This window comes from Mixophyes fleayi, chromosome 2 (genome assembly GCF_038048845.1).
Source record: "Mixophyes fleayi isolate aMixFle1 chromosome 2, aMixFle1.hap1, whole genome shotgun sequence".
Classification (NCBI taxonomy): Eukaryota; Metazoa; Chordata; class Amphibia; order Anura; family Limnodynastidae; genus Mixophyes; species Mixophyes fleayi.
In genome coordinates this window covers 338280759-338296898 of record NC_134403.1, presented here as the reverse complement: position 1 = coordinate 338296898, position 16140 = coordinate 338280759, and the positions used below count along the sequence as shown (strand labels likewise).

The 16140-nt window shown below is 40.9% G+C and overlaps 1 protein-coding gene across 3 annotated transcripts in view; it reads left to right on the top strand.

Moving 5' to 3' along the window:
- The window catches only part of LOC142139435 (ephrin type-A receptor 6), a 630331-nt gene extending 617415 nt beyond the window's left edge, over positions 1 to 12916 (top strand). For all 3 annotated transcript variants that reach the window (XM_075197036.1, XM_075197034.1, XM_075197035.1), the window contains 4 exons: positions 6492 to 6685; positions 9419 to 9568; positions 11443 to 11551; positions 11643 to 12916. In XM_075197036.1, the coding sequence (XP_075053137.1) occupies positions 6492 to 6685; positions 9419 to 9568; positions 11443 to 11551; positions 11643 to 11663 (474 nt within the window). In that variant the 3' untranslated portion in view covers positions 11664 to 12916. The remainder of the gene's footprint in view (positions 1 to 6491; positions 6686 to 9418; positions 9569 to 11442; positions 11552 to 11642) is intronic.
- Positions 12917 to 16140: the final 3224 nt, after the last annotated feature.

The following is a 16140-nucleotide window of genomic DNA, read 5'->3' as shown; positions in this document are numbered from 1 at the left end:
ATATAACGAAGCCTCTCTAGGACATGGCAGTAACCTTGTTTTACTCAGCACATCACTCTCTAAGTCTAAGTACACCCTAATATATGCAGTAATGGACAGCTATTCTCCACTATCAGTAGCATTGTGACACCTGAAACAGCTCTCACCTCGTCTCATGGGAGAAACATCTCTGGGCATTTCTGAAAGTGAAAACCTGCAGACCTGCAGGACCATTATGTCAGATCACGTATCTGTTTTTTGCACCCACATTTATGTAAAGCGCATGGAGTTATCCGGTGAAACTGGGGGTGACTGCAGTGGTGGAAACTTGTGCATGTCCTGATGGCAGGAGCTGGGTGGATCAAAGGCGAAACGCGAGAGAAAACTATATATAATTAGGGATTTAAGACATGGATAAGGCACATTTACAGGGGCAGCTGCAGGACATCTCTCATCCAGCATGTCCAGTTGAGCTGGTTTGGGTTTTAGTACAGTCTGCACATAGAGAGCCTTATTTGCAGTTAGGAGTAAATCCATCTGGAAAGTGCAATTTAGCATCTTGGCAAAACCATGTGGTGCTGCGGGAAGAAGGGGATCAAATTAAACATGTTCAGACAGTGTTTGGTCATGTCCAGTTCTACAGCTCTTGTGGAGTGCAGTGGTAATCGTTTTTACGATTACCACTATTTCAACATGGAGAAGCCCTACAAAGAAAATCCAAAATTATAAAAAAACGATTGGAAAATAAACGGACTTACCTTCAACCCGGCGCTGGACATCTCCGATGGGAGCACCACGCTGACAGCAAGTGATCCCGATTGAACAAGTGTTCGGCACTGCAGGCTGACGTCATCGCAACGTCTGTCAATAGAAATTTAAAGCGGCGATGTGGGGACCCCTAAGGTTACGTGTTTAAACACTTAACCCGACATTGCCGCTTCAATCGGAATCACTTGCTGTCAGCATGGGGATTTCATCGGAAATGTCCAGCGTCGGGTTGAAGGTAAATCTGTTTCGTTTTCCAATCGGTTCTTCATAATTTTGGATTTTCTTTGTAGGGCTTCTCCGTGTCGGAATACTGGTAATAGGTAAAGCTTACCCAACCCGTGAAATGAGGTGTTTAGCTTACTTGGAACTATCTTTCGATGCCTGAGCCATCCCTTCCCAGAGCTGGCCCTACTGCACCTCTACCCTCCCTCAATCTCACAAGATACGTGATGGGCCATGTTCTCCTAGCAACTAGGGCCGCCATAGCCCAGGCATGGAAGCAACCTGTACCACCAACACTGCCAAACATTATATCAAAAGTGAATTTTAGTTTCGAAACGGAGACTGGTGAAATAGCGCAGTTGGCATATCTATGTAACTCATGGAGCGGGAGCTCCGCCACGAGCCTCTCAACAGATAACTAATGCCGGCTCCTTGGGTTCCTAGGTGTTATTCAGCCAGGAATGTTTCAATTTTATGTCCAGTTGTTTGCGAAGGTGTGCAGAGTACACAAGTAATTACTTTGTTATAACTGTACTAAAGCATTTCAGAGATATTACTACTTGTTTAATTGATGACCTATTGCTGTTTTCCATACACACTATGTTCCCTCCTTCCTTCCCTCCCTCTATTATAATGTCTTTCTCTTCCCCTTTTTTTTCTCCAGTACCCCGTTTTAAAAGTCCTACAAAATCCTAATAATTTTTTTTCAGTTAAAAATAAATAAATGTTCAGACAGATGTAGAGTCCTAGGTCAACTCTAAATTGCATTGTCAAGTGAAAGCTGCCTAGTATTTGTGTGTTACATGCAAAACAGTGAGTTGGATGCATGTTGGGTGTAATTTAGTGTTATTTTGAGAGTGGAGCACAAGGCCCAGGAGGCTAGAGTCCAATCGTTGGGCCCCTACCCAAATTTTATTATGAGCCCTGAAATGCATTGTTGTTGGAAATGGCAGTTGTTCCCATTCAGAAAAAAATAAGTTTTAAGAAACAAAGTAGAAAACTTGACTTCCAGGTATATTATGTGTAACAAACATTTGAAATGATTTCTATCAACAGAAAGCAAAAAGTTCTAGCAAATTTCATCTATCGTATAGAATAATTCTAAAATCCTACTTTTCAGACTGACAGGGAACGTATAAATTAACGTGCACTATAAAACTTACCGATTTTCTGTACGGGGAAAAAAGAACAGCTAATGGATTTCAAACAATACTGACATAATTGCTTGGAAAAAATTGAACAAAGAGCATGGCAAGCGGCTGGTAAGTGCGATGTTTCCCAAGACGAAGAGCTGATCCAAAGGGAATGTCACTGCATTGTTCAGACTGATGGAAAAAAAAAACCAAAGTGTAACAATTTCTACTCAATTTATTCATCAAAAGCTTTTTTTGCAGTTAAATCTACAATAAATGCCTCCAGAGAGTGTGGCACAGCGTGAGGAGTAGTTATGAGGAGATAATGGAATTACTTGGTAAATGAACCCAGGGGCCATTTGAGTTTCACTACTCTGCGCCATTGTAACACGTAGATGTTGTGGTATTATACTTAATAAGGTGGAAAGAAAATAACTTTTGTAGCTTTCTATAAATCACTCTTCTATCACTTCTAGCACCTGGTGGTTAATCATCTCACCTCTATGTACAACACTGATATTATACCATGAATACAATTATAGTAAAATTCCCAACAGCGGCTTCTTTAGAACCTGGTAATAGCCCTGATTTCCAGGATTTGTAATAACCGGGCAGGTAACAAGTTCTGTTCCGCTGTCAAGACTTTTTATTCTCTCCATTTGGTATGGATAGAATTTCATGAGTTACATAACGTCAATACTATCATTAACATAATGCATTTTGTTAATTGTTTAAAAAAAATAATTATTACTATGTAAAATGTTAATGACCACGTCCATAGTGGGGGCTTTTCCCTCTTACATGGTTAAGTTCCTTCATTTTGACAATCAGGACTGGGCTACTTCTCTGATCCACTCTCCCTGTCAGGTGCACTTTATTAAACATATGTAAATGCTGTTTGAAAAAAAATTGAAATATTTTATTTATTTATATATTTATGTTTGTATGTATGTTATATTTGTGAGTCACCGTCATCTCCTAGCTGAGTGAGTATGAAACAGTGTAAAGTCTATATTTTGTGCAGTTAGGGTTCCAAAGTTCCTTTCTTGCTTCAGGGGTCTGCAGTAAGGACTCTGACGGTCTGCAGTAAGGACTTTGGCTCTGGCGCCCAGCCTGTTTCCTCATGGGCCGTTAGCTTTCAGGACCAGTGAAGGCACTGTATTGCAATCATTGGCCAATGAATAAAATGTCCTATTTAAATTGGGCAGTGTGGTGAAATGAGGTATTAATATCACCCTAACCAGCCTGTCCCTCATTTCTCACAAAAAGTGGATTATAGCATGTACTTTTTATAGTCCTTGCTTTTGTTCCCCAGCCCAACTGCAGTGTTTAATTACATGTTGATAAGGGCACATTGTAAATATGTATATTGTATATTGATGATGTGGCAGTGAGATTGGGTTATGGGTAGGGATCAGGTTGCAAGATACTAGTGAGGGTGAAGGCTAATTAGAGTCCAGTGTTCTCACAAGACTAGTCTAGACATGCCATCTAGCAGGGGAATTTCCGTGGAAGTACAGCTCATCTCCATTCCCCTCTCCAACTCCCCTAGAACCGCACTCACCAATGTTTAACAAGGAGAGGCCCAGGGGTTTGCCCAGGGAGGAGAAAGCACTGTGAAAAAGTGACCCTAGATATAAGGAGCCACTCTGGGGGGGGGTTATTCATTCTGAGAATTGATTCATGGAAGTGCAGTGTAGCAGGTTTTGAGTTGTTGTTTGCTACCAATGGACTACAGCTGCAACTAAGAGAAGCACTCCATGGGTCTTTAAGTCAGGACATTCAGGTGACTGTAGCTCCTTAAGCTAGTGGGGTAAAAGACAGATAATGTGGTAAATGTATTTATTTACTGTGTGTACATAATAATCTAGTGATTGTTTTTGTTAAAATAAATGTACTGTTGTACTTTTCTAATTGCATTTGCCTGAGTGACTAATAAGAACCTTAGAAGGTACTGGGTAGGCTTCCCTGGCCTAGGAAGGCACCCGTGCGTGGCCAGCCAGAGTGAAGTGGGTACAATTGGGCCAGAGAACCTGGTATCTTCACATTTTTGGTGGCAAGCAATGGGGTTACTTAGTCCCAGGTCCTCTCTGGGTAGAGCTGCAAGGGAACTGTATCGTGATACATTCCAGGGCTCTGCTAAGCAGTTAGCACTAGAAACCAGTCACCACATTATCCTGAACTTACTCCTAAAAGCTTTAAGGTAGGAAGTGTCACGAAAAGCGTTGTGGGCTTTAGGCGAGGGAAGAATGCCGCCTAAGTGCTGATTTGATAAGGGGAGGCGCACCCCGCCAGTGGAGAGCAGAAGATGGAACCATGTCTCAAGGAGGGGAAATCACAGTGAGGTGATCTCTTGAAGTAAAATGAGTGTGAGCTCTGGGAAGAAGAGAGCAGATCACAGCCCAGTGTTGAAAAAGTTCCCAAAGGAAGGGATGAAGCAGTCCAGTGCACACAGGGGAAGGGATTTCTGGGATGAAGGACTGTGGCAGTGTCTGTTGGATGGGGATATGGATGTGTTGCACCACCCCACCACAATGCAGCACATTTTGGATTATTGGGATGAGGAGTGCCCAAATTCAAGATCCATTCCAGTGGATTATACACAGCTACCCAAACTACTATCTTGTGGTGGGCTGAAGAAGAGCTGCTTGGTGAGGATGTTGTACCTTTGACTACTCAGAAAGGATTAGGAGAAATCCTCCCATTTGGTGACTTGGATGGAAAAAAGCTACCATCAGAAATCATGATTACAGACTGTATGACAGAATTAATGGGAGAGGGTAAAGGAATTGTCATATCAAAGGTCACTACAATGGGGCCCTGAGAAAACTATTCCTACACCTTTACCAATGAGGAATTGACAGATGAGGAGATGTTGACTGAGTGGGTGTCTGAGAGGGCCCCAGCACAGCAAGATTCAGCAGCCCCACAAGCTTTAAAGCATCGCACTCCAGCTCCAAATCTGGGGACCCAGGACCCCATACTAGAGGCCTGCACTGGACCATCCACTCTTTTTTGCTGCCAGGAGGAAAGTCTGAGTCCAATGAGGCATTCACTACCCAGTGATAGCTGAAGTCAGGCTGGCGTTGAGATCTAGATCTCTGCCCCTGACAAGAAAGGGACAATCTGTCCCTAGAGTACTGCCTATGCCCTAATCTACCTCTCCAGGTCTTGGGGAGCTGTGTGTCTGCCAAAAGCAGAGTGACAGTGACTCAGGACCACTGCCTTACTGGTAGCCTCAAAGGAGAGAGGGGAGAAGCTGGATAGACAGCGGTCCCTGAGAGTGGCTAGAATACTGATGAGGTGTTTTCTTTATACCCTGTATGTTGTCTGTGCCAGACTGTAGTGTTATTTATTGCAGGGTATTATCTAACATATTTATTGCTGTTTGGTGCCACCATTTTGTTAAATAAACTTATTTATTTTCTGTCGGATATTTGCCTGGGTGGTTTTGAACCTTGGATAGGTACCGGGTAAGCCAGCTGTGCGGCACAGAGGGTTACATTAAACCCGGTATTTTCACAGGCAGTGATCAGCACATATAGCCCCAAGACTGCAGCACCATCAAACATTATGTGTTTTTATATGATCATAGAATGCTTCCTTGTTTCCTAGTATCCATATAAATTACAGTAGGCAGTGCATTAAAGCAGAAGAACTAACCACTGAGCGCTGTGAGGCAGAAGAGCTAACCAGTGAGCGCTGTGAGGCAGAAGAGCTAACCACTGAGCGCTGTGAGGCAGAGGTGCTAACCACTGAGCCACCGTGGGCAGCATGTTGGCTCAGTGGTTAACACGTCTGCCTCACAACGCTGGGGTCAAGAGTTTGATTCCTGAACTGGCCCTATCTGTGTAGAGATTGTATGTTCTCCCTGTGTTTGAATGGGTTTCCTCCGAGCGCTCCGGTTTCCTCCCACACTCCAAAAACATATGAGTAGGTTTATTGGGTCCTTGTAAAATTAACCCTAGTCTGTGTGTGTGTGTTAGGGAATTTAGACTATAAGCTTCATTGGGGCAGGGACTGATGTGAGTAAGTTCTCTGTACAGTGCTGCGGAATTAGCGGATGATGATGAGGATGCATTATCCTATATATAACCCACATAACTTAAAGATGTTTTTTCATAACTCTCTGAATGAAAACTCCACATATAAATAGTTTCAACATTGCAAATGCTAATGATTCCCACATCTGTTTTTATACAATAGTTTGTTCTGCGTAAATAGAGTAGTTCAGGGGCTGAATTAACTCCTAGTGTCCCAGTAATATACATTTAAGCCTTGTAGAATTCAGCTTAACTGTTTTTTGCACTCTTCATCACATATGCAGATATACACCCTAATTACAACATATGTGTAATGTAGTACTATTTGTATGACTATGTTTTGTAGGTCATTCTGTCTATAGAAGAAGGTTACCGTCTCCCTGCACCGATGGGCTGTCCAGTCTCTCTTCATCAGTTGATGCTTCATTGCTGGCAGAAAGAAAGGAATCACCGACCCAAGTTCTCAGATATCGTGAGCTTCCTAGACAAGCTCATCCGCAACCCCAGCGCCCTTAACATATTAGTGGAAGATATTCTTGGGTAAGGAATATAGTGTTTCATAGAATAAAAGGATTGTACTTGAACCGTGTTCATAGTTTACAACAGTAAGCTAAGCCCAATGCCAGCCTGTACTTACCACATAGCCAACTACCTACATGTACCACAGGGCATCACTGTTCATGGGGCAGCATAGTGATGGTTTCATGTTCTATACCTTTTCTAAGTTTCTTATTTGTCTCCAATAAAAATAATGGAGAATGCACTGGAGGCTATAGCAGCATGGGCATGTGGGGGAATAATTATTTTATATATACATATATATATATATATATACATATATACACACACATGTGTGATTTGCATGACCATTTTGGCTTTTTTATACCTAACTGGCTGCAAATCATTGTGTGTATGGACACCAAAAGACTGCCTATCCCAATCAGATGTGGAGGAGTGGTAGATGCGGGTGGAAGATGACCATGTGTTTTGGCGTCATCCAGTTGCGCTAATGTAGCTCTGCCAGTTCCGAACATTCCATTTGAGCACCGAATATCAGGATCTTTCAGAGTTGGCCATACACATCTATATATACGATTTGGTCATACACATCTATGTACTTATATGGCCATATCTGACAGCCATGGAACACAGTATGGCCATCTTCAGTTTTTTGTTAAGTAGTAAGTTGAGGGAGAAAAAATAAAAATAGTCTTTCTGAACCAATACAGTAATGATGAGATAAGACACGCATTCATTAAGACGATATATAAAGAAGGGGGTGCAGTACCTAATAACATAGCAAAGCAAAAGGCAATGGAAAACAGATCACAGATCAAGATCATTAAATTCAAATGACTTTAACCTATGAACAGAAAAGTAAGTCAATGTGCGTAATAAAGAAATGCCTTGACTAATATAGCTGCTATTTATCTACATGCATAAAGCCAGCTCGTGATTAAGAGGAGCTGCGATGTAGGATGACTTGAGTGTGCCCTCTGTTCCCTGGCAGTGTTATTTATTTAGGTCTTAAACTTGTCATCGGAGTATTACAATGCACCTGTGCTTTTAGTTCATTTACAGCATGCTGTTATCCTGATAGATCTCTTAATCATGGTAATTACAGCTATCTGTTCCGATGACACAATCCTTTTACATATGACTACTGTCCATTATAAAGGGTGAGCACATTTCTCGGTAATGGAGCACGAAACTTCACTTGATAAATTGTCACAACTGGGTTATTGGTTGGGATCAGTGTGTTAATATATCATCAATACTATTGCTCCCATTGTTCTGTTATGTCACTAGAATTGGCAACAAAATAAAGTAATTACAATGATGTATACAAGAAAATGGCTCAGAAAAGTGAGTTTCTGGGGATCATCCAGAGTAATGGGTGACTTCTGATGAAGGCCTTCGATGGACCAAAACGTTAAAATATATTTTATTTCAATGTTATTTTTTTATTCTCTGTTTTGCATTATATTGTACTACACAAATTTGCAAACAGCAGAATGTTGATGGCAGGTTCTACTTTTCTGTGACTACACAAATTGATACATAGTAACATAGTTGATGAGGTTGCAAAAAGCCACCAGTCCATCAAGTTCAACCTATTTTGGATCTCCTGCGATCCTGCACTATATTTGAAATTGATCCAGAGTAAGCAACCGCCAATCTGTTTCAATTGTAAAAGTCCCCCCAGACTCAATATTGCAGTCCTATTTTTACTCTATATCCACTACTATCCTTCATTTTAATTAACGGTCGTATCCCTGGATATACTTTTCCGCTAAAGACTTGTCTAACCCTGTCTTAAACATATCTATTGAATCTGCCATTACAACCTTCCCTGGCAATGAATTCCATATCTTGACTGCCCTTACTGTAAAGAACCCCTTCCTTTGCTGGTTGTGAAATTTCCTCTCCTCTAACCTTAAGGGGTGACCGCGTGTCTTGTGTATAGTCCTTGGGGTAAAAAGTTCCCATGAAAGTTCTCTGTATTGACCCCTAATGTATTTGTACATAGTATGATGTCTCATTTCACGAGGGAAAGACAGCATTTCTCAATTGCATTTTGACTAAATTAACTTGGATTTCGTAAAGGAACAATCCCACATAGAAGGTTTTGTTTTCATTCTTTAAATAGTAAGTTAAGTACCTTCTAAGCATGCATCTTATCTGTCATTTTTCTTAGCTGTCATCCTACAAATAATTATCTCCTTTTCAAAATCTCTCTGGAGGTTGCAAAATATGACTGCCAGTTACACAGCCACGGGTCTAACAGCTCTCAGCATGTCATGTGATGGTAGAGGGGGTGAGAGGAAGGGGAGGATTTTACAGTACAGAGAGCTTAGAAGGGCGCTTCATAGCAGCAGTATCGGTGTAGGATTTATATCGGGGGAGATCCCGACCCTTAACCTCAGCAGAACAATCTATGACAATTTTGGTTACACGATTGTGGAAGATTTGGCGCCAGCTGATCAGTCCAAACATTCTCAGGATAAACATGCGACACAGTTAGTGTGGTAAGATGATAACATATTATACAACCCCCGTCATCGTATGGGCAAATCTGTCCCAATTAACATTTGAGTTATAGCATTGCATATATCAGTGGGGAGGCCGAATAACGGTATTATATGTGATTTGCAAATATTATATTAACCTCTGCAACATATATATAAATGTTTTATAAATAAAATATGCTGTGAATTTATGTTATTTTTGATCACTGAAAACTGAATTTCCTTACGTGTCTCTTCCTTACAGTATGCCGGAATCTCCGGGGGAAGTACCCGAGTATCATTTTTTTGTCACAGTCACTGAGTGGCTAGAGTCCATTAAGATGGGTCAGTACGCTAATAATTTCATTGCGGCTGGGTTCACAACGTTGGACTTAGTTTCTAGAATGAGCATTGAGTAAGTAATTTAGAACTAAAGACAAACATTTCAGAAATACTAATACTGTGGTACTAAATTTACTAGAGATTAGTATTTCTTCTGTACGTAGATTGCAAGACCATTGGAGCAGGGATGCATTCCTTCTATTTGTTCTGTTCTCTATTTATTAGAAATAATTGTATATATTGCAAAATACACATAGAGCACTTGCAACTATAAGTTTAATTACTGCATTTACCCAAAATTATATAAACGGCATTAAATTGTAAAACTTAAATGCTAGAACCCCCCCACCCCTCCCCCCCCAAAAAAGGGCATCAACATTTTATGAAATCCCTCCAGGTCTTACAATGTGTGTAGTGGGGGTGGGCAATGGGTATGTTCTCCTCTTAGGAATGTGGCGCTGGGCTATGATGTCACAGCCCAGCGCCCCACTCCCAGCCCATTACCAACATGGGGGAGCAGTAGCGGTTAGCTTCACTGTGGAAATAAAGACACTGTATGAGTTACAGTATGTCACTAATTCAATGTTTTAGGCACCCCTATACCCTGGTGCCCTAGGCGACCAACTAGGCTCACCTGGACGTGACACCTAGCACTGGCCTTGAATATAGCAGCAATAATACAGGAAGCTCCTGCAGTATTATGAAATAAATTATGTATTCCTTAGATTTTAGATATGTTGCACAACATGGTGCTATATAAAGGTAGTTACTGTACATAAGTACAAGCTCTCTGTAGCAGACCTTGGCCCTTTTACAGGTTTTTTCACTTTTGTTTATTGAAACTGCACTGGTTTCAAAGACATTTTTATAATCTCTATCATTCACTCTTTTCTATTTTGATGAATGGTTTCCAATACATGTTATTTGTGTTTTTCTGTGTATGTTGTGGATCATTTAAAATCCCTCTATATTTACCCCTTGTTCCTCATCCAGAGTTGCAAAGCCTTGAAAATATCTTATTCTTAATTGAAAGTTTTACTGAGAGCTGCTATTGTTTACTTACACTTACATCTAGAGTACCAAAGGAGGTCATAGACTGACACTTATGGGTTCATAACCCTAATCCATTAGTGTGTTAGATCTTGTGTGTAAATTTGTAGTGTCAGGAGGATTGCATAATCTTATGACTATTGTTTTACTGACTGAGTACCGTTCTTGATGGTTGCCAAGATACCATCTTGCTTTTGTTTCCTCTCTGGTTTACCCACCAGTCAGTCACCACACCTCATGTTTATTGATACCCATGTAGCAGAGTACATACTTGGCTGGGAAGAAGACAGGACATGTGTTGAGCACTGGACTTCTTCACATACGTGTGACATATTTACACTGCTTACATACATTTGCTTAGTCACACACCTCTGGTGGGAGTTAGCAATACAACTGTTAAAGGATATGTCACCATTAGTTATTCTTACCATTCAGATCCTCAAATGAAAAGGGATATAATTTGCAAACATTATTCTATTCAGTTTTCTATTGTCTATTGGTTAAAAAACAGCATTTACGTTTTTCAGTATTTCTGTAGCGTAACTGTTTCTCAGAGTCTATCAACACTGTTTCAACAACGCAAAAAAGGTCTCGGATATTAGTGATTTAATGTGCGGTTCATGCGGTGCACTCAGACCGCACTGGCCGCTTGTACACCACACCGAGAATGCAGCCGACATCAGTGTACCCCTGCCGTTCACATAATAGTGTTTTATCAGAGAGCACTAGTGTCTGATGGCAGAGGTGCCACGGCATTGAGATCATTAATATTGATGCCAACCCTATTCTCAGTGCACTGAGACCATATTTGAACCATAATTAGTTCTATACACAATCAATCAATTTTTGTATGTAATTTATATATGACCAGTTCTAATCATCCTTTTTCCTGTTTAGTGACATCAGAAGAGTTGGAGTTACACTCATTGGACACCAGAGAAGGATAGTGAGCAGCATACAGACTTTACGATTACAGATGATGCATTTACAAGAAAAGGGATTTCATGTATGAAAGTAGTAGGAACAACTGTTTTGTGCCTCAGTATTTCTTTAACAGAAGAGATTCTTATTCCTCATACTGGTCTCTCGCTTTCTAGACTATTGGACTCTTCTGGTGAGAGAGAGATCCCAACACTTCCAGACAAGTTTTTGAAAACTTTAAATAGATATGTCTTCAAGTTACTGACAAGTAGAATCCTGGGCCCCACAGCAAGACTTCTGGCATCTGATGGGTGACGTTGCATGGGTGTGCAGTATGGTGTGACGACTTCATCCAATTGTCCTTGAACTCGGTAGCAGTTTTGGTCCACACTATCTTCCTGCTCATGTAGCAAGACTAAATGGTAACAGCCCAACGAACTTACTGCAGTTCTCTTTGTAATCTTCTAACTACTAATATAACGTGCAAATTTTTTAAAAAATATAGAAACAATATTTTAGGTGAATTTTGGATCTACAGTTTAAACTGTACCTGTGAATTCCCACAGCGTAGGCAGCCAATTTGTCACCTGGACCTATATTCACGAGATTGCAATTACAATCTGCTGCATCGCTGAGGCACGAGGCACTTTGGGCACTTCATGCCTCATTCCTCGGTGGTGTCACTAGTTCCTAGTGGATTAATAGGAATATTGGCTCAGCCAACAGAGTGCTTGCCTCCTCTGTCTATAGCAACAGAAACACCGTGCAAATCCAAAATTTAAGCTGCTAATGATTTTTTTATTTGACATTATTATTTAGGAGTACTAGGTATCGCTACATATTTAAGTAATGGTTTGTTGTAGTGAGCTTGTGTGTATGAATATTTGAGGTAAATAACAAAGTGTACTTCCTGAGGCCCAGGATTAAATTGTCCATGTAATCAATACTCTATATTCTTGTACTTTTACAGTTTAGAACCGAAAAAAAAAAAATCTTTGTCTTCTAGTGTTTTTACTTCATCTATGCCTCTTAGAACCTTTCCATAAAAAGATGCAAGGGAGCTTTGCTAGTGCCGTAAGCAGCCAGGAGAGGGCAGCTCAGATAGGACTTGTCTGTCCTTTGTTTTCTAGAAAATATATAAAAGCACATGGTAAATATAGAATAGAAAATAGATTATATTATAAATGTTTCAATACTCCATGTTTTTTCATGGTTCTGTATGGCTATCATAAAGCTCCCTCTTTCGTTGGTCAGAACCACATTATTTTCCTTTCTGATAGTGGCATATAGTGCCTTTATACAGGGTCTCTCATAATAACATAGCATTGCTGCTTCTGAAAGATCCACTGTAAGTTCTCTTCAAGGTCATTAACAGTCATTTCAAGATCACTTCTGAGCAATGTCAGGTAACTTCTTTCTGTACTCCCTAGTTCAATACTGTACTCCCTAGTTCAATACTGTACTCCCTAATCCAATGCCAAATGGTACATGGTCTAGTCATAGTCACCTACTATCCTGGAATGTCTGGGAGAATCCCTTCCCAAACTCCAGAGAGAGCAGGCAGCTCTTCTGCATGGGTGACTGTGCGGTGGGCGGGACATGTAGTGATGAAGCCAATTGTATCATTAATCCACGCCTACCTCAGTGTACAGAGTAGGCATTGGCTGATGACACAGTTACCATCATCATACACACTGCCCCAGCCAATGTACATGAATGGCATCACCAAGCCACGACCACTTGTTCATTTCATATCTGCCCTGTCATAGTTGGAACTAGCGAACTGTGGGCCCCGCTACAGGGAAGTGGGGCCCACGGCTCGCTAGTTCCCCATGCAACGGGCCCCATTATCTCCATGGGCCCCTGTGCAACACACCTGATGCACCAATGGTAGTTCCGCCACTGCGCCCCATAGATCTGGGAAAGCCACAAAATCTCACACAATCTGAGAAAATATATAATATCTATAGACGGACAGCACTGTAAAAGGTATAACAACAAAGTGCTAATAGCTAATACACATTTAATTAGAAGAGAACAGAGCAGCAGTGGTATACAGCATATATATGTAGTGGAGCCATGGAAGAATATTTTTTTAGGGTTGGGTCTAAATGAACCACATGCCCAGTTTTCAATTACAGATTTGTAGTTTCCATTTAAAAGCATCGCACACACACACACATATATATATATTTATTTATATATATATATATATATATATATATATATATATATATATATATATATACACCTCACCTCCTGGTGCCCAACACTCCCAGCACTGTCACAGACTGCTCTGTCTCCTGTGCTCCTTCCTGCAATCACTGTAATGTAATGACTGACAGCAGGAGAGGACAAGGATGTATTCCTCCTCCCCTGTCCCTACAGCTCTCACTCAATCACTCACACTCACTCCTGCAGTGGGGACTGGTAGCGATTGAGTGGTGGTGGGTCGCAGTATACAAGTGCCGTCTCAGGCAGCAAATGCCTGGTTATGGAATCTGTTATCTAGAGTGCTCAAGACTTAGTTTTCCAGATATGACTTTCGTAATTTGAAGCTCCATGCTTAACATGCACACGTATTGTATTAAATATGCAAGTAGTATATATGCATACACATGGCCACCTATATGACCCCTTCCACCTGGTACAAAATATTATGCTCACTAAGTATCAATCAGGTTGTTTTACCTGATTAGTGAAGCATACCTTTCATCCGCCCTGATTTAGGCGGGACAGTCCTGATTTGAGGGCTTGGTCCCGCAGTCCCGATCGGTGGGAAAGTTGTGAGGTATCTGCATGACAGAGCAGCAGTGAATGGGTGCCATGCACACCAGTGAGCACGGCAATGAAGAGGGAGGGGAGGAGAGAACGGGGCAGACGAGATTTCTAGGGATAAATGTATTATACTGCGCTTTCTGCAAATCACCGATATTCGGCGACTTTGAAGGGCAAATTCAAAACGGCAATGTCTTTAAGGGCAAGTTTTGCCCTTAATGACATTACCGTTTTAAATTTGGCTGTCAAAGTTGCCGAATATTGGCGAGTTGCAGAAAGCGCAGTATAATACATTTACCGCCTAGTATCCTTATGACTCTACAGTCCTTATATTACACAAATTTCTATTTGAAACAAAGCAAGTTTGAGGGGGGTGGGAATTTCTTATATACAATACTCTCCAAATATAAGATGACATCACTACTCACCAAATAAAGGGATATACTATACAGTTTATTTAAAATATATTCATGCCAATTGTAAATATATATATGTGTGTATATATATATATATATATATATATATATATATATATATATATATATATATAATTTCTTATTTGAAAAATGATCCATGAAGTTCCAAAACAATACAGGGGGAAAGTAAAATATATTGCTGCAGTTCTGTGTCACACACGTAGACTGTCATATGTCTCTTCCTACAGTAACTATGAGGAGCTCAGCTAAACAATGTAATAACAGCTGGGAGGCCAGCGGCAGTGTGTGGAGGGACAGGTCATATCTAAATGTGTTTTAAGCATCAATTTCTAATTCAAAAAGCACAACACCTCACCCCACCCCCCAAAAAAAGCCTTATCTAGAAAAAAAGGCTCAAGTTTTCCAGCTAATAGGTCTCATGCCTGTGTGTTGTAGTCCTGTGTAATCCTGACTATGCATTTTGGGAAATAAAGTGCAATGGTTTATTTCCATAGACTTCATTTGGACATTTAACTCTTTTTGTACCGTGTTTATTTTGAACAACATTTAGAGAACACGTCAGCTGGTTAATTTGTCAGAAATAATCATCCTGTTTACTACATACTTGCCAACTCCCGGAAACAAGTTTCCGGGAGAGGGTGCGTGACTGGAGGGCGGGGTCACGGGGGCGGGGCCTAAATGACGCGATTGGCCTCGCCCCACCCCCTCCCGCCCTCCAAAATGGCGTGAATCACAGAGAATCGCGTCAAATGACGCGATTCTCGGTGAAACCTGGGATGCGGGAGAAATGCCAGCTCGCCCGGGAGCCCAGGAGACTGACCCAAATTTCGGGAGTCTCCCGGACTTTCCGGTAGAGTTGGCAAGTATGGTTTACTATACAGCTTACATGGTGTGCATGTGTATATAGAAAAATATACATATTCACTACACTTAATACATGAATAATAGTTTTCATCCTCAGTTTGCTGCTATAGATAATTGACGCCACAGGAGGCTTCTAATGTGAAGACAAGGATTAGTACAGAAATAAAAGTTTATAAAAATCCCCTTATTGTTTTGTTACTGACTATAGTGCAGATTAGTTCACCTCTTTAAGACTGGGTACACACTACAGGTTTTTCACCCATTTATGGTGCCAATCACATGATCAATGACTGTTAGGTCCGATATCCCATTAATGTGTACGCTCCCATGATCATTATGTTTTATTGTTACAAAGCGCATCGTTTTGTTTGATTTGATTCCATAAACGGACTAAAAATCTCTATGAACTGTGCAAATTCTGCAGCGTGTATGACCAGCAGTGTCCATAGATCTTTACAGAGTTTACAGAGTCACAAAGTGTTCAGCAGATGGTTATGACAGATGAAGAGCACAGATTTGATGGTAAAACGTGTATAGTGTGTACACATGAATCAGCTGCTGATTGGGAATTTCAGTCATTGGTAAAATCATTAAC